Source organism: Leopardus geoffroyi, chromosome D3 (genome assembly GCF_018350155.1).
Source record: "Leopardus geoffroyi isolate Oge1 chromosome D3, O.geoffroyi_Oge1_pat1.0, whole genome shotgun sequence".
Classification (NCBI taxonomy): domain Eukaryota; kingdom Metazoa; phylum Chordata; class Mammalia; order Carnivora; family Felidae; genus Leopardus; species Leopardus geoffroyi.
This window is the reverse complement of record NC_059339.1, coordinates 6,981,277-7,003,635: the sequence shown is the minus strand read 5'-3', so window position 1 is coordinate 7,003,635 and position 22,359 is coordinate 6,981,277. Positions and strand designations below refer to the sequence as shown.

At 42.6% G+C, this 22,359-nt stretch overlaps 1 protein-coding gene across 12 annotated transcripts in view; it reads left to right on the top strand.

Annotated features, from left to right (window-relative positions):
• The first annotated feature begins 619 nt into the window (after nt 1-619).
• The window catches only part of CCDC62 (coiled-coil domain containing 62), a 45,525-nt gene continuing 23,785 nt past the window's right edge, over nt 620-22,359 (top strand). The window contains exons 1-10 of one of the 12 annotated variants that reach the window (XM_045459659.1): nt 1,217-1,414; nt 2,905-3,097; nt 5,415-5,579; nt 6,756-6,922; nt 9,195-9,296; nt 10,990-11,161; nt 14,219-14,320; nt 18,734-18,822; nt 19,164-19,279; nt 21,390-22,118. In XM_045459659.1, the coding sequence (XP_045315615.1) occupies nt 5,486-5,579; nt 6,756-6,922; nt 9,195-9,296; nt 10,990-11,161; nt 14,219-14,320; nt 18,734-18,822; nt 19,164-19,279; nt 21,390-22,118 (1,571 nt within the window). In that variant the 5' untranslated portion in view covers nt 1,217-1,414; nt 2,905-3,097; nt 5,415-5,485. The other 11 variants (XM_045459653.1, XM_045459651.1, XM_045459650.1 and 8 more) reach the window with 11 other exon arrangements.

Sequence of the window (22,359 nt, the reverse complement as noted above, 5' to 3'; positions counted from 1 at the left end):
TGAAATAGCATAATACTGTATTTGGTAGTTTTGCCACTCATGCCATGTTATGGGTTAAACAATAGGGGATGAGCGACCAGGGGTTTAACATAATCCAGTTCCTGTGTAAAAAGTAAAAGGGAGAAGGATGGCTGAGATAACACGTGAAAAAACTTATAAAAGTCGCCCCAGGATGGCAGATTTTGTCATGACCGACTGCCAAAGTTCTCATTGTTACTCAAGAGCTTCATCAAGAGTAAAAAAAACGTGTTTTGCTTTATTGTGTTTTCCTCTCAATCTGTAATTCTTAGTTTCCAACAGTCTACTAGGCTGGCCAGCAGCTGCTAACCACCAAGGCTGGCGTCCGCCTCCATCCAGGCATTGGCGCCAATGGGCAGGGACACTCCGCAGTGCCCCGTGTACACAACAGCTTTCAAAAACGGGTGACGGGGGCACAAGCAGCCTTTAATTTGCTTCCCCGTTCGCCGGGTAATCGTAAAGAACCGGTTGTCTGCGAACCGTGGGTAGTGGACCTGACATTCGCGGATAAACCTTACCAGAGCCCAGAGGCCCCCGAGAGGCTCGAGAGCGGGAGCACAGCCGCCGAGGTCTCGCGAGAGCCGGGGTGGCCCTTAGGCGACGCCGTAGGCGGGGTCGGTGGGCGCGTTCCCCTGGGCGGGCGGTTTGGGTGCTCGCTTGGGCCGGCGGTGGGCGCGGGGCTCCGGGGTTCGGGGCTCGCCCCCGCTCCGGGCAGGCGTGCCTATGGCCTTTCTCAGGTGACGCTGCGCTCCCCGACTTTCTCCGGGGGCGGAGGAAACACCCATGAACCCTTCGGCGACCTTATTCGCCGGGCGTCAGGTGAGCGGCCGCCGCGGGCTCACCGTTTCCGCCGCTGCGTCCAGCTGCGAGTGGACAGCGAACCTCAGGGGACTGGGAGCACTCCGGCCCAGCTTGGGTGGTTTTTAAGGAACGGTTTCTGCTTAAAATGTGAAACGATACACAGTACGAAGAGAAACGGAGTGTCGCATCTGTTTCCTTTCCTTCGTAAAAGCGATCTTGAGCCCAGGCGCGGAGCAGTAGGTGCTCACTTTTTAACGACAGCTGGGCGTTTGGAGAGCTGCCCTAGGCCACCTCGCTTCCTGTCCTTAATTTCCTTAGAAGTGTTGAAAGCGAGCTTTGCATTTATGAGTGTACGATGAAAAGTGAGCTTTGCATTCATAGGTACGATGAAATGAGCTTTTTTGCATGCTTGGCGTATTGCCTATTTTCCTACACCAGAATTTGTGCGCCTTGCCGGCGCGCTCAGCCACGTGACGTTCAGTAAATATTTGTTGAACGGATTAATGAATTAATGGATGGTTACCGACGACCCGAATTCAGATCTTGTGATTTGGAATCGCTCGATCCAAATTCCGTTTTCTGTGTTTAGTTACTAGTAAGTAACTAGAACTCGTTCGTCTTTATTTATTTATGAATCTTATTTTTCAGAAAGCAGTGATGGTACACGTGGGCCTCTGGTGATCTTTTAAAGTAACACTTTTAGTTCATAGGTAGGGGGCAGTACCATATTTCAAAAACGTGGTTTACCATCTTTTTAAAAAAAATTTTTTTTTTCAACGTTTATTTATTTTTCTTGGGACAGAGAGAGACAGAGCATGAACGGGGGAGGGGCAGAGAGAGAGGGAGACACAGAATCGGAAACAGGCTCCAGGCTCTGAGCCATCAGCCCAGAGCCCGACGCGGGGCTTGAACTCACGGACCGCGAGATCGTGACCTGGCTGAAGTCGGACGCTCAACCGACTGCGCCACCCAGGCGCCCCTACCATCTTAATAATAGCTAATGTTTGGAAAAGCTACACTTCCCTTTCACATGTTGAAGTTGGTATCTAAAATTTTTCCTTGGAAAAAAAATAAGAAGGCTAATGTTTGCTGAATGCCTCCCCTGTGCCAAGTAATGTGGAGTGCTTTGCAGTTTATCTTCCTTAATACACACAACTCTAAGAAGTTTAACTGTTGTTATTACCATTTTACAGGTTCCTCAGGAAACCAAGGCTTCGGGAGGTTAAGTAACTTGTGCAAGGTTATAGAGCCACTAAAATGGTTAATTCTGGTTTCACACTTATGTCAGACCAACTTCATGCACCAGACTTAAAAATGATGTATGCTTAAAGGGTATCGTAGATAGTTTTGTTAGGTATGAAGTGGCATTATGGTTATATAAAAAAAAAAAAAAGTTTCATTTTTAGAGATGCATACCAAAATACGTAAGAATGAAATATATACATATATTTTATCAACAACAAAAAGAGAAAGGAAAATTGAAACTTGATGATGGTAGGACGTAGGCACTGAGCGTGAGAGAGTTTATCGTACAGTTCCCTTGTTACCATAGGCGTTTGAAATTTTTCCCTTACAAAATGTGTTTATAAACAGGCGTGTTGATTTTGGACCAATCACAACATTAAATTGTTCTTGGTAGATGGAGTATATGTGCTAGATGTTACGAGAATTATTTTCATTTAAACACTAATATTTCACGGTTTCCTTTACGTGATTGGCCCCGAATTGTTGGGCCAAAGTGTGGGATAATACTGTTAATTGATACAAGGAATAAGTTGACAGCAAAGACACAAAAATACCGAAATGAGTTTATTTGAGATTAGCTAATGAAGGTGGGACAAATGGTCCCACTTTTTAAGAGCGGTGTGTATGGTGGTATGACAAAATTATAGAGTTCATGCACAGTAGCATGAACTTATTTAAATATATGTAACGATGCCATATAATAACCAGTGCATAAAAAATAATTTAACTGCCTTGAATTGGCAGCAAAAGAAGATACAGTTATTTGGAAAATATGCTTTGGCTGATTTATTTATTGATTAGTTTTTTTTTTTTTTATATTAAACTACTTTCTGTGTTTAGAACATCGGGTCGGAAGTTGAGATTTCCACTATTGAGAAACAGCGGAAAGAGCTGCAGCTGCTCATTGGAGAATTAAAAGATCGAGATAAAGAGCTCAATGATATGGTTGCAGTACATCAGAGACAACTTCTTTCATGGGAAGAGGATCGGCAGAAAGTGTTGACTTTGGAAGAACGTTGCAGCAAATTAGAGGGTCAGAAATACATTAGCAGTATCTCTTCCACACTTCTGTATGCCAGCATATTAAAAGGACTCACGGGTTAGACACAACCGCTATTTAAATGTTAAATACATTTCAAAAAAGGAGTGGAGGGGGGCGCCTGGGTGGCTCAGTTGGTTGGGCAACCGACTTCGGCTCAGGTCATGCTCTCACAGTTGGTGAGTTTGAGCCCCGCGTGGGGCTCTGTGCTGACAGCTCGGAGCCTGGAGCCTGCTTCGGATTCTGTGTCTCCCTCTCTCTCTGCCCCTCCCCTGCTCACGCTCTGTGTCTCTCTGTATGTCAGTAATAAATAAACATTAAAAAAAAAATGAAAAAAAAAAACAACAAAAAAGGAGTGGAGGGTGGGTTCATGGGAAAGATAAGAGAAGGAATATCTCAACACAATACCTGCTGTCCTGGAGTTCAGTTTACTTGAAGATAGGAGGCCTTTATGAACACTCACAATCGAACAAACACAATGTGAATTAAAGTAGGACAGACAAATGTAGAAAGGATGATGGATAGAGCTCCAATTTTTTTTTTAAGGTTTATTTATTTTGAGAGAGAGAGCATGAGCAGGGGAGGGGCACAGGGAGGGAGGGAGAGAGGGTGAGAGAATCCCAAGCAGGCCCTGTACTGTCAGAGCCTGATACGGGGCTCGAACTCACAAATGGTGAGATCATGACCTGAGCCGAAATCAGGAGTCAGATGCTTAACCAACTCAGCCACTCAGGTGTCCCTGGATAGAGCTCCAATTAAAAAAAAAAAAAATTTTTTTAATGTTTATTTTTGAGGGAGAGAGAGAGACAAGGTGAGCAGGGGAGGGGCAGAGAGAGAGGGAGACACAGAATCCGAAGCAGGTTAGAGTTCCAATTTTTTTTTAAATTTTTTAATGTTTATTTATATTTGAGAGATAAACAGAGAGCACGAGCAGGGGACGGGCAGAGAGACAGAGACAGAATCCAAAGCAGACTCCAGGGTTCTGAGCTGTGAGCTGTCAGCACAGAGCCTGATGTGGGGCTCCAACTCAAAAGGAATGAGATCATGAACTGAGCCAAGGTCAGACGCTCAACTGACTGAGCCACCCAGGTACCCCAGAATTCCAATTTTTAGGCTGCAGTGTTGAGAGTAAATCTGAGGGAAATTAGTTTTGAGCTGGAATATGAATAAAGATTCTATCAGACTAGCCATTTCTGTTGAACTGAAAGATTTTATAAACTTTTGGTATTGAACTTAATCTGAAGTACCTAAAACAATCATCTTTTTAAATTTATTTTTATTTTTTTAGACTTTATTTTATTTTTTTAATGTTTATTTTTAAGAGAGAGAGACAGAGCATGAGCGGAGGAGGGGCAGAGAGAGAGGGAGACGTAGAATCTGAGGCAGGCTCCAGGCTCCGGGCTGTCAGCACAGAGCCTGATGCGGGGCTGAACCCACGAACTCAGATCATGACCTGAGCCAAAGTCAGACTCTGAACTGAACGAGCCACCCAGGCGCCCCCAGTCATCTTTTTAAAAATATAGCAGTCTCAAAAACGGCTTGGAAAAAATGTTTTTTTGTACCATATTTTAATTCTGTCATCCTTTCGTGCTGCCCTAAAGTCTGAATGTTCTAGTGACACTACGTTAATGTTAGACGGTATTAGAAAGGAAAACACTAGATCTCCTTAATAGAAAGATAACCGTATAGCACCTCCTTTTTTACTTCCCTTACACAAAGGATTCTGTAGACATGACCATCTAAATATGAGTAATTTTCCATTTCTTTGATGACCATTTGGTTTTACCCTGACTATACCCGTCCACACATGTATACACATAAACAGTGTTTCATTAGATGTAATATATCTTAAACAAGTATGTTAAAGAATGAAGATAACAAGTAGCCATCAGTATCTGATTTTAAAATAAGAAATGTTAATTGGCATTTCATGGAAAACTGGCCAGTAAATATGTAAAAAAGACAATCATTCTCATTACTAATTAGGGAAATGCAAATTAAAACTATAATGAGATAGACACCCTTTACATTTCTCAGACTGGTAGTAGTTATCAGGTGTTGGTAAAGGTGTGGAGCCAAGGGAAGACTCCTTCACTGCAGGTGGGAGTGTCGGTGCAACTACTTTGGAAAATCATTTAACAGTATCTGGTAAAGTTGAAGATAAACATGGCTCATGGCCCCAGCATTTCCACTTCTAGGAATATACCCACAGTTCGGAGGACACATGAATTACCTAAAGATCTTGTTAAAATGTAGATTCTGATACAATAGGTCTGGCACCTAAGAGTCTGCATTTCTGACAAATTCCCAGGTGATGTCAGTGCTGGTGGCTCAGGGACCCCATTTGAGTACTAGGATGGCTCCAGAGAAATTCGTGCAAAAATGCACCAAGATACATGTATAAGAATGTTCAGAACAACCTTGTTCATAGTCAGCTGCAAAGTGGAAGCAACCCAAGTGACCACCAATAGAATGGGTAAATAAATTTTGGCATAATCATATAATGGGATATTATGTAGCAACAACAGTGCCCAAACACCAGTTAACCACAACAATGTGGATAGATCTTAGGATCATAATCTTAAGTGAAAAAAACCAAACAAGAACTCAGAGTATAATTCCAATTATATATGGTTCAAATCAAACCATATTTTTAGGGATGTGGTCATAGGTGGTAAAACTATTACTAAAAAGCAAAGAAATGATTAAGTTAAGGATAATGCTTGGGAAAGTGGAAACTGGAGAGATTGTGCTTAGGAAGTGATATCCAGGGGGCTTCTGGGTTGCCAACAGTGTTCTATTTCTTGAATATGGTATCGTGTGTTTCATAATAAACTTTTTATTTTTATTAAAAAAAATTTTTTTTAATGTTTATTTTTTAGGAGAGAGAGAGACAGTGCAAGCAGGGGAGGTGCAGAGAGAGAGGGAGACACAAAATCCAAAGCAGGCTCCAGGCTCTGAGCTGTTAGCACAGGGCCCGACATGGGGCTCAAACCCACAGACCACGATGTCACGACCTGAGCCAAAGTTGGACACTTAACCGACTGAGCCACCCAGGCGCCCCCATAATAAACTCTTTAAAAAGAGTTATCCTTTAAAAAATTCTTTAGCATGCTTACCTTTTATTTTTATTTAAAAATTTTTAAAGTTTATTTATTTTTGAGAGAGAGAGAGACAGAGTACGAACAGGGGAGGGGCAGAGAGAGAGAGGGAGACACAGAATCTGAAACAGGCTCCAGGCTCTGAGCTGTCAGTACAGAGCCCGACGGGCTTGAACCCACAAACCATGAGATGGTGACCTGGGCCGAAGTTGGACACAACTGACTGAGCCATCCAGGCACGCCTATTTTTTTTTTTAAGTTTATTTATTTTGAGAGAGAGAGTGTGCAAGCGGCGGGGGGGGGGGGGGGGGGGGGGCAGAGAGAGAGAATCCCAAGTAGGCTCTGCATTGTCAGCACAGAGCCCAGTGTGGGGCTCAATCTCACCCACCAAAAGATTATGACCTGCGCCAAGACCAAGAGTCTGATGCTTAACCAACTGAGCCACTTACGCACCCCATAGCACACTTACCTTTTTAATTTTGTGTTTGAATATGATGCATTTTAAGCTTCAGTTCTGGTCACAAGTTAGTTATTGATGAAATTTCCCTCAGGTGAACTACACAAAAGAACTGAAATAATCCGGTCACTCACCAAGAAGGTAAAAACCCTTGAATCTAATCAAACTGAATACCAGGCGGCTCTTCAGAAGACTCAACTACAGCTTCAGGAAATGGCTCAAAAGGCAACCCATTCCTCTCTCCTTTCTGAAGACCTTGAGGTTGGTTTTATTTTGTGATGAGTTTCACTTGCCCAAACTCTGTTTGTGTTTCATTTACTGAGAAATTGGATTTAAATGCTTCCATGAAAATGCATGCCTGTGTATGAAATCTGTCCTTCCCTCCACTGCCATGGTTTTGTGTCCACTGTGTGGCTTTGGTTGGCTGCACAGAGCTGTGCCGTCTTGGAGATGAACTTCATTACCACTTTTGCTCTCAGGCCATTGGGTCTAGGAGCATCTGTCATTTCATCAGTAACGGGTTATTTTATTTTATTTTATTTTATTTATTTATTTTTTTTTTTAATTTTTTTTTTCAACGTTTATTTATTTTTTGGGGGACAGAGAGAGACAGAGCATGAACGGGGGAGGGGCAGAGAGAGAGGGAGACACAGAATCGGAAACAGGCTCCAGGCTCTGAGCCATCAGCCCAGAGCCCGACGCGGGGCTCGAACTCCCGGACCGCAAGATCGTGACCTGGCTGAAGTCGGACGCTTAACCGACTGCGCCACCCAGGCGCCCCAGTAACGGGTTATTTTAGAAGCCTTTCTCAGAGTCTGAGATGAGTAAGTTTTGGTTGGAAGTTTTGGTAGCTTCCAACTAGGCTTTCTCATGGCTTATATGATAAACAATGATAAACATGTTTTATCATGATAAACATGATAAAAATGATATGATAAACAATGATAAACATAAACAATATCTATGTCATGTTAGTGGCCCATTGGGAATAAAATCGGTAAGACTGATTTTCCAGTTTTGAGCTCTGGTCATCAAGATATTTTTTGAACTCCTGTTTTATGAGAGGCATGGAGAGAGCACCATATTTTTGTTTCATAATAATCATGCCTTTTTTATTTTTTCAGATTATTCTGTAGTTTCTAGGTAGAAGATAAGTAAAAACTATTCTAGAATCCAGTGATATGTTGCATGAAAAACTGGAAATGTAGGGGTGCCTGACTGGCTCAGTTAGTGAAGCATGCAAATCTTGATCTCGGGGTCATGAGTTCAAGCCCCACATTGGGCATAGAGCTTACTTAAAAAAAAAAAAAAAAAAAAAAAAAGGAAATACATGAGAGAGGGAATGAGCAAGATCTCTGGTGTCTTTTCTTATAAGGATACTAATCCCATTGTGAGGGCCCCACTCTCGTGACCTCTTTTATACCTGATTATCTCTCAAAGGAGCATCTCCAGATAACATCATATTGGAGGTTAGGACTTCAACATGCATGTTTTGGGAGGGATGCAATGTAGTTTGTGGCATCAAGACTTTTTTTTAATTAATAAGCTTTATTTTTTAGAGCAATTTCATGTTAAAATCAAAATCAAGTGGAAGGTACAAAAATTTCTCCCATGCCCCCTGTTTCCACCACCAAACACAGTCTCCCCAGCTGTGGACATTCTGCACCCACAGTAGTACCTTGGTTATACTCAGTGAATCTACACTGACACATCATTATCCCCCAAAGTCCACAGTTTACATTAGGGTTCACTCGTGGTGGTGTATATGCTGTGGGTTTTGACAAATGTGTAATGACATGTACCCGCCACCGTAGTATTGTACAGAATAGTTTCAGTGCCCTAAAAAGCCTGTGCTCCATTCCTGTCTCCGCTAACCCCTGGCAACTGCTGACCTTTTTTACTCTCGCCGTAGTTGTGTCTTTTCCAGAAGTAGCTTTTTCAGATTGGCTTCTTTCACTTAGTAACATGCATTTAAGTTTCTTTCACAAAGATACTGTTTAAAAAGCCTCATTATTCTTTTTTTTCCCAACCAAATACATCATGTAGTTTGTATTTCCAAATATATCATGTAGTTCTGTGGTTCAGTTCTGTGGTTAAGGGGGAAAAAAAAAACCCTGATAAGTGGGAATACCCCAATATGAAGTGAAGTTCTTTCAACATAGAGTAAGAAATACAAATGCACAGAAGTTCACTAATGCTACTTGACTTCAGCAAAGGGAATCTCTTTACCAATCCGGTTTTCATTTGTTTATTTTCTTTTCTGCCAACCTAGAATTATACAGGGAAGAGGTTGGGAAAGACATTTATAAGCATAACCAGTATGATTCAGTAGGGCAAACATAAGTATTGGGAGGACGCTAGAGATAATGGACAGAGATATTTGTATTCCTTTTTGATTGACTTGGCCTACTTTGTTACTAAATAAAAGGTACAGAAAAAACAAAACGGAACACTGAGCACAGATTGCGGCTAGTGATAGTAATGAAAGCTTTTAAATGATTCAATTAGTATTTTATGTCTTGTTTTCTTGTAGGCTAGAAATGAAAATCTCAGCAACACATTAGTGGAACTTTCTGCTCAGGTAGGACAATTACAAGCTCGAGAACAGGCTCTCACTACAATGATAAAGCTAAAGGTAATTCAAATAATAATACCTCCATCTGCCAGAGCACTTTGAACTTGATAAAGTGTCGTCATGTACATTATCTTACTTAAGTCCCATTGCAAATCGGATGGTAGAGCTGCCTACCAATGTTGCTCTGTCTTTTAAAATTCTCATTTTAGGGGCATCTGGCTGGCTTAGTCAGTGGAGCATACAACTCTTGATCTCCAGGTTGTAGGTTCAAGCCTCAGGTTGTGTGTAGAGATTACTTATACATAAAAAAAATTAAAAAAAAAAATTCTCAGAAAAGAGGGAAACAAGTTTAAAATGGTGTCTCTAAGGAGGCACCTGGGTGGCTCAGTCGGTTGAGTGTCCGATTTTGGCTCAGGTCTGACGGTTTGTGAGTTCGAGCCCCACGTTGGCTCGCTGCAGTCAGCCTTAAGCACAGAGCCTGCTTCTTATCCTCTGTCCCCCTCTCTCTGCCCTTCCCCCGTTTGCACTCTCTCATAAATAAAAACAACAACAACAAAAATGATGCCCCTAAGGCCTTGAGAGAGGAGGCAGGACTCCACTTTTGGTCTCTGTCTCCAAGGCTTGTTCCATGGTTTAGCATGTCTGGATTAACTTGTTTTCTTCTGAGGTATCCAATGTTATGTCTCATAAAGTCATTGCCAGTTAGATTGCTTGTTAAGTTTTTTTTAATGGAGAGAAAAACTATTAGCAATCAAGTAGTTGATAGAGCCACTAACATGCCATGATCAGTGATTGGCAGTCTCTTCTGCTGTCACGTATGTTTGGCAGCTGGAGAATAAGAGAGTGATTTAGGTATAATGGGACGCTCCTGGTAATTCATGTGTGATTTCCCCCAGCAGTTTACTGTTTTAAAGTGGTCATGGGCATGCTTTCTTAACAGGGCCGCCTGGGTGGCTCAGTTGGTTAAGTGTCCGACTTCGGCTTAGGTGACAGTCTCAGAGTTCACGAGTTCAAGCCCCACATTGGGCTCTGTGCTGACAGGGCTGAGCCTGCTTGGGATTCTCTCTGCCCCTCCCCTGATCATGCTCTGTCTCTCTCAAATTTTTTTCTAAATTTTTCTAAATTTTTGAAAAATGTTTATTCATTTTTGAGAGAGAGAGAGAAAGAAAGAGAGTGCAAGCAGGGGAGGGGCAGAGAGAGAGAGGGAGACACAGAATCTGAAGCAGGCACTAGGCTCCAAGCTGTCAGCACAGAGCCTGACACGGGGCTCGAACTCACAATCATGCCCTGAGCTGAAGTCGGACGCGTAACCAACTGAGCCGCCCAGGCACCCCTGGAGTCTGCCATTTTAACGAGCTGAAAAGAAGGGAAGAGAGAGGCCCATGGGATTTATCTGTAGTGCAGAGAGTAAGGCCCATTCCAGCAGCCAACAGCTCTCCTACTGCACGATCACACTGTGGTTATAAACTTTCTGAGACCACAAGCCGTGGTGGTTCATGCATGGTTGCCGGGGTAGCTAACTAGGTGCAAATCGGAGCTCCATCTCTGACTAGTTGCGTAACCTTGGGCTTTTTACCATTGACTCGTCTGTCACCTGCCGATAAAGGTAGTACCTACCTCAGAGAGCCCCTGTGGAGATTACGTGAGTTAGCAGTGAAGTGCCTAGAATGGAACCTGGCTCATAGCGAGATCTTATCCTGATTGGTTGGAACTTAAAAAATCTTACAGAACAGTCTTCACATTTGGTTTTTAGGACAAAGATATTATCGAGGCCGTCAATCACATTGCAGACTGCTCAGGAAAATTTAAATTGTTAGAACATGCCTTGCGTGACGCTAAGATGGTGGAGACTTGTATTGTGAAGGAAAAACAAGATTACAAGCAGAAATTGAAGGCACTTAAAATTGAAGTCAGTAAACTAAAAGGTAAGGAAGAGATACCAACTCAAGCATTTTACCTCGGGCACATATTTCTTCATGTGGGTTCACTTCATCTTGTGATTGAGGGTAGGTCTGGCCTTAGGTCCTACCATGAAATGTTCATTGCACTTGTATACATTTATGCTACAGGTTTTTTTTTTTAAACATTTATTTATTATTAAGAGACAGAGACAGAGCGTGAGCAGGGGAGGGGCAGAGAGAGGAGGAGACACAGAATCCAAAACAGGCTCCAGGCTCTGAGCTGTCAGCATAGAGCCCGACGCGGGGCTTGAACTCACAAACCGAGAGATCATGACCTGAGCCAAAGTCGGACGCTTAACCGACTGAGCCACCCAGGCGCCCCTATGCTACAGTTTTTGTGTTACAAAATAAATAACAGACTTGGGGGAAAGTGCATAATGCATTATATTTTCAAAATACTCTTGCCTTTGCTGGACCACTTAGCTCTTGTTAATTTATGCTTTGTAACAACCAGTGACTATATCTCAGTGGCGTGCAACCGTAAGCATGTGATAAGTTCATGTATCAGCCTGATGGGAATTGGCTTACGTTGCTTGGGCCCAGCCGAGCTGCTCCTCTGGGGGCTTTATGAGTCTCACTTCTCCTTGCTGGTAGGCTGGCCTGGGCACTTTCCCCACCCAGGGACGACTGGCTGGCTCAGTCAGGAGAGCATGTGGCTCTTGATCTCAGGGTCATGAGTTCAAGCCCCACGTTGGACATAGAGCTTACTTTATAAGTAAGTAAAGAAAGAAAGAGAGAGAGAGAGAGAGGGAGGGAGGGAGGGAGGAAGGAAGGAAGGAAGGAAGGAAGGAAGGAAGGAAGGAAGGAGGGAAGAAAGAAGAAGAGACACATGAGGACCCGACATACCCTCACTCTGTTGGCCAAAGCATCATGTGGCTAAACCCAAAGTCCAGCAGTGGAGAAAGATCTGTCCCTCCCTGGGAGGAGCGCAGGGCGGGGCTGAGGAATTGCCACAACACACCTGCCAGAGCGGCTTTTTGGCGCATGTTTTATTTTTGAAAATTCCTGTTGCGTTCTCATTTTCTATTTTTGTTCTCGGAGTAACTCATTCATTTCCTTCTGAGTAATATTACTTGAAGCTTTATAGAGAAATGGAGGCTAGGTGTACCAAATAGGTTAGTCCTATTTACGTGAGTGTGGATGTAGGTGATGGAGTAAAAGCTTACCTTTTCCTACAGAGAGCATGGAGATAGGCCCGCTTTTCTTTCTCTTTCTTTCTTTCTTTCTTTCTTTCTTTCTTTCTTTCTTTCTTTCTTTCTTTCTTTCTTTCTTTCTTTCCTTCCTTCCTTCCTTCCTTCCTTCCTTCTTTCTTTCTTTCTTTCTTTCTTTCTTTCTTTCTTTCTTTCTTTCTTTCTTTCCTTTTTAATGTTTCATTCATTTTTGAGAGAGTGCAAGTGGGGGAGGGGTGGAGAGGGGGACAGAGGATCTGAAGCAGGTTCTGTGCTGACAGCAGCCAGCCCCATATGGGGCTTGAACTCACCAACTGTGAGATCAAGACCTGAGCTGAAGTCAGATGCTCAACCGACTGAGCCACCCAGGCGCCCCGGTAGGCCCACTCTTCTCTGGCCATTCCCCACCCTGGGCAGAGTAAATGGTCATCAAGCTCCACATGAGCATAGGCTCTCACCATGGAACAAGCAACCTTAGAATAACAAAGCTGTATTTTGGTGGAAGTTACTCTGACCTCTGTCCTTAGTGGAGTGCCGTGTTGTTAGAAGGTAGAGGAAAGTAAAGTATCTTCCAGACTGAGAAGGCACTTTGAGACTGAAAAATGAAGCAAGCCATTCCATACCATTCACATGGAGTTTTATTCAGGGTCACTTAGTGACAGGGGGATCGGGTGGCCCATGATCCTGGTGCTACATAAGCTACTCTCCACGAAGTCCAGACTTCAATCCATAGCTTTTATGGAGCGAGGGGCATTGTGATGAGGTCAAGGGTAGTTATCTAAAGTGGTACCATCTGTGCACCAGAGGGAAGATCAGAATAAGCCTTTCTGAATTCCATTTAGGGCAGCAGTAACTTCCAAGGGGCCTGGAGCACACAGGCCCGAGGGAGGTCATTGTGCAGACATGAACCAGACGGAGTCAGTATTTTCAGTTCTCCTGCACCCCTGAGCCAGTGAGTCGCTGTTGAAATTGTGAAAGTTTATTGTGGTTGATTTAATTTAAAAGACTCAGCCTTCTAAAATCTTGTTCTTATGATGCCTTGACTTGTGCCAAATCGTAGGCTTTGTCTCCATTCGTAGCTTCAGCTAAAACCATAATCACACTGTAAGCCCCTTGACAGCAGGGACAGACTCTGTCATCTCTTTAAAGGATGACAGGGTAATGGACAGTGGACTAGAGAGTGAGGGCAACGAACTCAGTCCGGGTGGACTGGGAAGGCGGCTTTGAGGAGAACATTTGAGCAGAAGCTTGGATGGCGAGAAAAGTAGCCGTGTGAGGATCTGGGCCCAGAGCCTTCCAGGCAGAAGGAACAGCAAATACAAAAGCCCTAGGCTGGGTTTTGAGGTTGGGACACGTTCAAGGAACAGAACAAAGAATGGGGAGAGTGACAGGGCCATGCAAGGCTTAGGGTAGTGAGTTTAGATTTCATCCTAAGCGTGGTAGAGCTTTTAGCAGAGAAGTGACACGAACAGAGTTTTACTTTTAAAAGATTACCCTGCGGGTCCTGGTTGGCTCAGTCAGGAGAGCATGTGATTCTTGATCTTGGGGTCGTGAGTTTGAGCCCCACATTGGGGGTAGAGTTTACTTAAAAAAAAAAAAAAAGAATAAGATTACCCTGATTGTTCTTTGGATTCTAGGCTGTAAAAGAGAGGCCAGTCAGGGATACGGAAGCCTGACAAGGGTCACTGCCAGGGATGCAGTGAGATTCAAATATGGGGCATATTTTGGTTGTAGCTCCAACAGGATTTCACGTTGATTGGAAAGGGTGCCGAGGGCATGAGGTATTCGGTGTATATAGTCTTCTAGGAACTAGTATTTATTTGAGGACTTTTGTTTTCTTCTATTTGTGAAGAGGATCTAAATGAAAAGACAACAGAAAATAACGAACAACGAGAAGAGATCATTCGCCTCAAGCAAGAGAAAAGTTGCCTGCATGATGAATTGGTTTTTACTGGTAAAAATAGAAATTAATTTAAGCGATTGAATAGTTATATATTTGTAACCTAAACTTTCTATAGTATGACCACAACAGACTGAAGGAATTACACCTCTCTCAAAATAGTAGTTTTTTGTTTTTTGGGTTTTTTTAACAGCCTTTAAGGGACAGGGAGGGACCAGGCAGGGAATATTAAAGTCGTTTAAAAAAAAAAAAAAAAAGGGCGGGTGCCTGCGTGACTCAGTTAAGCGTCAGAGTTGGTTTTGGCTCAAGTCATGATCTCACGGTTCATGAGTTCGAGTCTCAGGTCGGGCTCTGGGCTGACAGTGTGGAGCCTGCTTGGGATTCTCTCTCTCTCCTTCTCTGCCCCTCCCCTGCTCTCTTTCGCTCTCTCTCTCTCTCTCTCCCAAAAATAAATAAATAAATTTTATTTTATTTTTTCGAAATGTTTATTTTTGAGTGGGGGGAAGGGCACAGAGAGAGAGAGAATCTCAAACGAGCTCCTTGTTGCCAGCACAGAGCCCAGTGTACAGGCTCAAACCCATGAACCATGAGATCATGACCTGAGCTGAAATCAAGAGTCAGACACCCAGCTGACTGAACCACCCAGACGCCCCCTAAATAAGGAAACTTAAAAAAAAAAAGAGGCAAATTTATCACTAGTTTAACTTAGGCCCCCTCAAGATAGATATAAATATTGCATTCCACCCACCCTCCACCACATTCTCCCACACTGCCCACTGTATACACCCCACTAGTTTCCACTAGTTCAGACCTCTCCCTCTCCACTTCCAGTCGAGAACCACTGATGGATAGATCTTCTCTCTGTCCTTGCCAGCCAAATTTTATTAGGCTTTCATTCTGGTAGTTTGTATGAGGAAAATCATAGAATTGGAGGTGAAGTTTCAAATAGAATTAATTAAATTGACATATTTGGGGTTTATTTATACACACCCTTAATGCCCTTCCTTCTAGGAGAATACATTTCTTAAAGGGCAAAATGCATTATTAACATTTTTTCACATAAAATGAAATTCTTAATTTTAAGGTCATGTGATTAAAGATTGGGGAAAATGCAGTTTTCTACCAGTAGAGGTCACTGTTTTCATTATTTCTAGGATTGCTGTCTCAAAGTAATCTATTAAAAATGTATGTGTAAATGAGATATACATGTATCCTAAAGTCATATATGTATATATATAGCTTTACAGTTGAATTCAAACAATCTTTGGAGCAGCTTTTGTGTGCCAGGCACTCTGCTAGTTGCTATGAAGCTCATAGGCCCACAGAAAATCTAGTACTATACAGATGTGAACACAATGCTGTGGGAGGTCAGAGGAAGGAAGATATTTACAGTATATTTCAACTGTCTCCCTTTGTTTTGATTTGGCAATTTTTACTCCTACATCCTATTGTGTATTACTAGGATGTATTACGGATTATGGAATTTGTTAGATAATACTATAATAAATCCATTTTGTGAATAATTTTATTATTTTTTATGTTGATTTATTTATTTATTTTTTTTTCAACGTTTATTTATTTTTGGGACAGAGAGAGACAAAGCATGAACGGGGGAGGGGCAGAGAGAGAGGGAGACACAGAATCGGAAACAGGCTCCAGGCTCCGAGCCATCAGCCCATAGCCTGACGCGGGGCTCGAACTCACGGACCGCGAGATCGTGACCTGGCTGAAGTTGGACGCTTAACCGACTGCGCCACCCAGGCGCCCCTGTTGATTTATTTTTAAATGTTTATTTTGTGTGTGGGTGGGGAGGGAGGACATGAGTGGGGGAGGGGCAGAGAGAGGAGGAGGGAGAGAATCCCAAGCAGGCTCCATGCTGTCAGTGCAAAGCCCGATATGGGGCTTGATCTCATGAACCGTGAGATCATGATCTGAGCCCAAATCAAGAGTCAGACACTTAACCAACAGAGCCACCCAGGCACCCCTCCTAAGCTTATCTCTTAAATACCTTTTCTTTCTTTTCTTTTTATTTTTTTATGTTTATTTATTTATTTTTGAGAGAGAGAGAGAGAATGAGAGAGAACACAAGCAGGGGAGGGGCAGAGAGAGAGGGAGACAGAGAATCCCAAGCGGGCTCCATGTCACTGGTGCAGAGCCTGATGTGGGGCTGGAACTCACGAACTGTGAGATCATGACCTGAGCCAAAATCAACAGTCAGACGCTCAACTGACTGAGCCACCCAGTTTCCCCTCTTAAATACCTTTTCTAGTCATACCACTGTCTCAAACAATTTTTGTGTGTTTAAATTATAAAAGTGAAGGAAGCCTAAAATAATTTTAAAAGGCTTAATATGATAATATCCTGTCAGATGCTATAACTGAAAATGAACACATTTTATTTGAAGCTGGAAGATGTCTTAAGACATCTTAAGATGTCTGTTAAGTTCAGAACTTTTTTTTCTCTCGTTGAAGATGAAGTGCTTCACATAGATGATGTGTTTCTTTGTTTTGTACATAACTGCTTATAAGAAGTTTGCAAATAAAGTGATGATACTAGTTCATATTTCTGGGGTCCTGACTGTCTTGTAAACGAAGCCCCGTGGCACCGAATGATTGATTGCCTAAGGTCTCCTGGTCAGTAAAAGGCAGAGCCTTGACCAGATGTGGTGGGTGCAGACTACCAGGGCCCTTTCCCCTCTGGTGTCTTTCTTAGGCTGCTCGCTCAGGCAGCTACCAGCAGAGTCCGACATCTCTTTGTCTTCTGTGACCACAGAAAGAGTGGTCCCACCGCTTTGATCTCTCAGCTAAACCCAGCCATGTAGAAAAGTATCTGACCGAGCGAAACACCGATATTTACAGTAGAGTTGCCTCTTATGCACTAGTAGATTATTCTAAAGTCCGAGATTAAGGCAAAGTTCACATATATTTAAAATTACCCGTGAACTCCAAATACGGCTTTTGGTCATGGGCCATACTGTATCCAAAGTATCTCGAGTATCTCAAAATACTAGGAATTACACCCAGCGTGTCACAGTGCTGCTAATAATGAGAGGCAAGCGGAACTGAGCCCAGCAGAGAGAGTCACAGGTCCACTGTGGGCATTACTTCCAGTTAAACTAGCTGCAATTCCTTTTTTAGTTTTTTCTTTGTGCTTATAATTGAATTCACATAAACTGAATGCAACTCTGCATCAATAGTGCAGGCGCACTGCATTTATATGCTCTCATGATGGTGTTGACGCCTGTAATGCAAAGAAATAAATTCAGAACGGAGTAGAAAAGACGTGATAGTTTCAAGCTGACAACGTGGCTTTCACTGAACTTCTCTTCACGTTTTCCATCTTGTGCACGCGGATTACCTTTCAAAGGTGAGATGATGCTGCAGACCCATGTTGGAAGGGCTGAGCATGAGCCACACTGGGGACACTGGGCGGCTGTGCACAGACCTCTCGCTCCTTCCTGCAGCTGGTGCCCTGACCCCCAGAGCAGCTGTCCAGTGGAGTTACAGTCCGCAGCAAAGCACGGGCCTGTGTCCTCACGTGGTCTTTGCGATGTCCAGATGGAAAGTGACGATAAAAACTTTTGTCCTTTTTCATGTAAAATGAAAATGTAGAAAAATGACATGTAGAAGGTGTTTTATGAAAGAACCATAGAGAGAAGTTACAAATTTTTATTGAGATTGTCTCCGATTTACTTCGAATTCAATTCATGTAGTTACAGGGTTATTTTATACATTTAGTTTGAACTTCTTATAAAGTTACTGATTTTTTCTGAAATGAAGCATTTATTGTTGATTTCTGATTTCTGTGTGAGTCACTTTATTTCTCCTTTAGTGTAATATTAATGTGTTTTTTTTTCTCTGGTACTAGTCTTTGTATAGCACTTCAGATTCTTTTCTTCCTATGGGTTCTCAATTTACCAAGTTCTGAAACCGTTTTATTCATTCATTCATTCATTCATTCATTCATTCATTCTGTTGATAAAGGTAATGTGTTGTTTGGGTTTTTGCAATGAAAATGCATTCATAAGTTAGTCATGTGATGTGAACAAATTTTTAAAAATTAAAGTAATACATATTTTATCATGCCCCCTCCCCCAAAAAAGAGAGAAAAATAATTGTTATTAATCCTCCCATCCAAAAAAGCTTATTTTAATATTTAATGTACTTGTTCTCAGACTTTTTATCTTTGTGTCCGTGTATATAAACGCACAGTGTGATTTGATCATACAGTTGATACAATTCTGGATCTTTTCTTTGACTCAGCATTAATTACACTGTGAAAATTTTCAAGTTTGGTGAAAGATCTAGTCAGGATCACAGAAAAAGCTCTTCCCAGCCATGCATTTTGCAAATTTTAAGTTCAGGAACAGGAGGAAAATGTTACTGGAACATTAAATTTTTGGAAATGAAGAGGTTTGTGTTGATACGGCTGATGAAAAATATTTGAATAACATTTGTTGTTAAATAGCACAGAGAGAAAAAAGGAAAGATGAGTTACTTGATATTGCCAAGTCAAAGCAAGAACGTACAGACGCAGAACTACGTAATCTGAGACAGGTACGTCCCCGGTTCCCCTGCCCTTACTGTTAGGTGGGACATGTTTATAAACAAACATCAAATTAGGAAAAGCGTGTGTCTGCCGATTTTTGCTTATGGTGCTTTTAGTGTCCTAAGTACATTAAAGGTATGTCATCTTTAGCATAATCAGTAGGGTTTGGCTTATGGTAACGAAAGGTTAGGAAACCAGTTATACTAACAAATTTCAGTGCTAACATAGGAAAAATTAAAGCAAACATATTTAGCATATGTCTCTAGTCACCATCTGATGTGTTGTAGCATTTGAATGTTGACTCAATATAGTTTTATTGTCACAACTTACTTATCAATATTTATGGCAGATTTATGTAAAACAACAGAGTGATCTGCAGTTTCTTAATTTTAATGTGGAAAATTCTCAGGAATTATTACAGATATATGACTCAAAGATGGAGGAATCAAAGGTTCTGGAATCCAGGTAACCTTAGTAAGATGCTGTTAGTATGATCTTGTATATTATTTTATCGTTCAGTCTGCTTATTAAGTACTTACTGTAGGCCAGTATTGACCGTCATTCCCTAAGGGATAGGGAATAAATATATATGAGCTAGTAATTACCATTATAATCCTGTGTTGTAATGAGACCTGATCTGAGAATTTTAAGTACGATCCTGATTTAGCCACTTGATGAAAGAAATTCATTAGCATTATTTGTGTGTCTGTTGTGTACAGGGCTTTGAGCTCAAGTGGAAACCGCAGAGGTGAATCATGTCCTCTTTCAGGCGCACTTAGTGTGTAGTGTTTAGCACTCACGGGGCTGGGGGTGGGCAAAATAAAGACACCTGGGACATAGCACTTGCCTAAAAGAAATAACGCCAGCGAATGGTATACATAACTGGAGTAGGAGTTCAGCTAGCTGAGCGTGATCTCTGATTTTAGCTGGATTTTCCTGTTTTCCTTGTTAATAGAAGGAGACACCTTTTCATACCTCTAACAAGCAGTGTAGTGTATGAATTAAATCGGTCTCTGTAAAGTTAAAATACAAATATATGAGGTGTGGTTTAATTTAACAGGCATACAGCTGCCCCCACAGTTACATTTAGTCTACTTTTCCAAGCACCAGTGTTACATGGGAGTCATGACCGGGCACAGGAATGAGGGCAGGTCCCCACCGCTGGGGGGGGGGGGGGGGGGGGGGGGTGTAACTGCGCAGGTGTGGAGGCCGCCCTGCGCTCCCAGCAGCCCCTTTGCTGGTAGTTAGCAGTTGCAGCGGTGGACGTGGGGAGCGACTGTCCCTCCGGACAGTGTGACTGCTGTGCTTTACTTTTCTTTTGAGGCCTTCTGCTGGGGGGGAAGGGGGGTAGTTACATTTGGCTTTGTGTCCCAGCTGTTGCTGCTGCTGCTGCTGATACTTACCACACCAGCCCAGAGTTCTCTTGCAGGCAAGAGCCCCCATCACACTGGCTTTTTCCTTGTTTGGACCTCATTGCCCCTGGGAGGCACTTGGGCGAGATGCGTGAAGTTATTCTCTAAGAGCGTGAAATGGCCTGTGCCATTCTAGAAACGTGGGGGTTGAGTTGTCTGAGGGGTCAGAACTCTACAGATCAGAATACCTGAATACATGTGACATGAAGACAGTTTAGTTAATGGTGTATCCTGTTGTATAGTGTTCTTAATCTTCATTTTATGCACACATGCCTTTCTTACTTTAGACCAGCTTTCAGTATATCGCTGTGTAAATATCCAGCAGATAAATGGGTCGGTCATGAATGCAGTATGGTAAACACATTTGGCACTTTCCACTGTATCGCTGTCCCTTGAATCTCTGTCCCCTTTCAGTCCTGGCTTTACTTCTGTTTACTGTGACACTAATAGGAAGGGGAATAACAGACCAATGAACAGGTATTTACGGAATACCTAATGTATGTTAAAGGCTGTCCTGAAGTGCCAGGAGGACTAAAAAGGCCTATACATTAAGAAATTCACAAGTCGGGGCTCCTGGGTGGCTTAGTCCGTTAAGCGTCCGACTCTGGCTGGGGTCATGATCTCACAGTTAGTGGATTTAAGCCCTACATCCGGCTCTGTGCTGACAGCTCAGAGCCTGGAGCCTGCTTTGGATTCTGTGTCTCCCTCTCTCTCTGCCCCTCCCCACCCCTGCTCTGCTCGTGCTCTGTCTCTCAAAAATACATAAACATTAAAAAAAAAAAAAACAAAAAAAACTTAGGAGTCTACTGAAAAGACAAGATATATACATGAAAGTTGGTGAACAGTATAGTTGTAATAGGAAGTTTGCTGCATGATTAGAGAATACATACAGTAAAGCAGTAACCGCAGTATAGGCAGTAAGGATGGGGGAGTGGAAGGCAGGAAGGGAAAGTAAGCGTGTGGGCTTGCTGGTCAGAAAGACTTCCTTGAAGTCAGGTGGAAATCGGGCTCTGAAGAAAGAATACATATTCTACCTTACCTTTTCATTTCATACAAATGGGTCTTAATAGGATTTAGCTCAACTAATGGGGTTTGAGTGAAATATTTAGAATGACGGTATTAAGTGTATCTTATAACTTACGTTTTTTGTAATGCCACCATAGCAGAGACATGTGTTTGTCAGACCTTGAGAATAACCGCCCAAAAGTCGATATTAAGAGAGAGAAAAATCAGAAGTCACTGGTTAAAGACCCAAAATTTGAGACCACGTTGGTTCAGCAAAATAGGTCAGACAAGAGCCCTTGTGATGTATGCAAAGAGAAGAGACTACAGGTTAATACTTCATTTGGGGGGAAAAGTGTAATTGCTGTCTCATCTCTATTTACAAAAGACTTGCTGGAGAAGCAAAAGTCTTGGTCTCTGGGAGGAAAAATGCCGATGGAAGCCGAAAACAAAAGTACATTTTGCAAGATCCATGCAAAGTCACCAAAAGGGAACGGGATAGAGATTCAGAATGAAGAGAAACAACTCTTGGAAACATCAGTGTCCTTATCTGATGAGAAACAGTGGCACGATGTTAACGTGTACCTGGGCCTGGCCAGCTGTTCTGGGGCAAAACAACCGGAAAAGCTGAATGTTGAATGTCAAGGTGACATGGAAAGGTCTGGAGTCTCCTGTTGCCATAAAAATGAAGCCTGTTTGGGGGAAAGTGACATATGGGAATCCAAGTGCTGCCACCCGAGTAACTTCATAATCGAGGCACCAGGCCACATGTCTGACGTGGAATGGATGAGTATTTTCAAGCCTTCCAAAGTACAAAGAATCGTTCGCCACAAATCCGTGTGTACTTGTGCAGAAAGTGCCAGCGGACGGAAATACAACTCCTCCGCGAGGTTAGTGATGTTGGCATTGTTAACCCCCGGGGACCCCACATGCTGTGCTTGGAAATGGAAAGGGCATTAGCCACTCGACGCTCACTGGGAAGCAGAGAGCAGTGTTTGCGAACAGAAATCACGTCTGGGGCCAAACGGTTACTCTCTTCATCACCACATAGACAGTCGAGTTTCTGATTGTGCAAAGAGACCCTATTAGATTCCAGTGAAAAGTTTGTACCTAGGACTGCTTCTGAGGCAA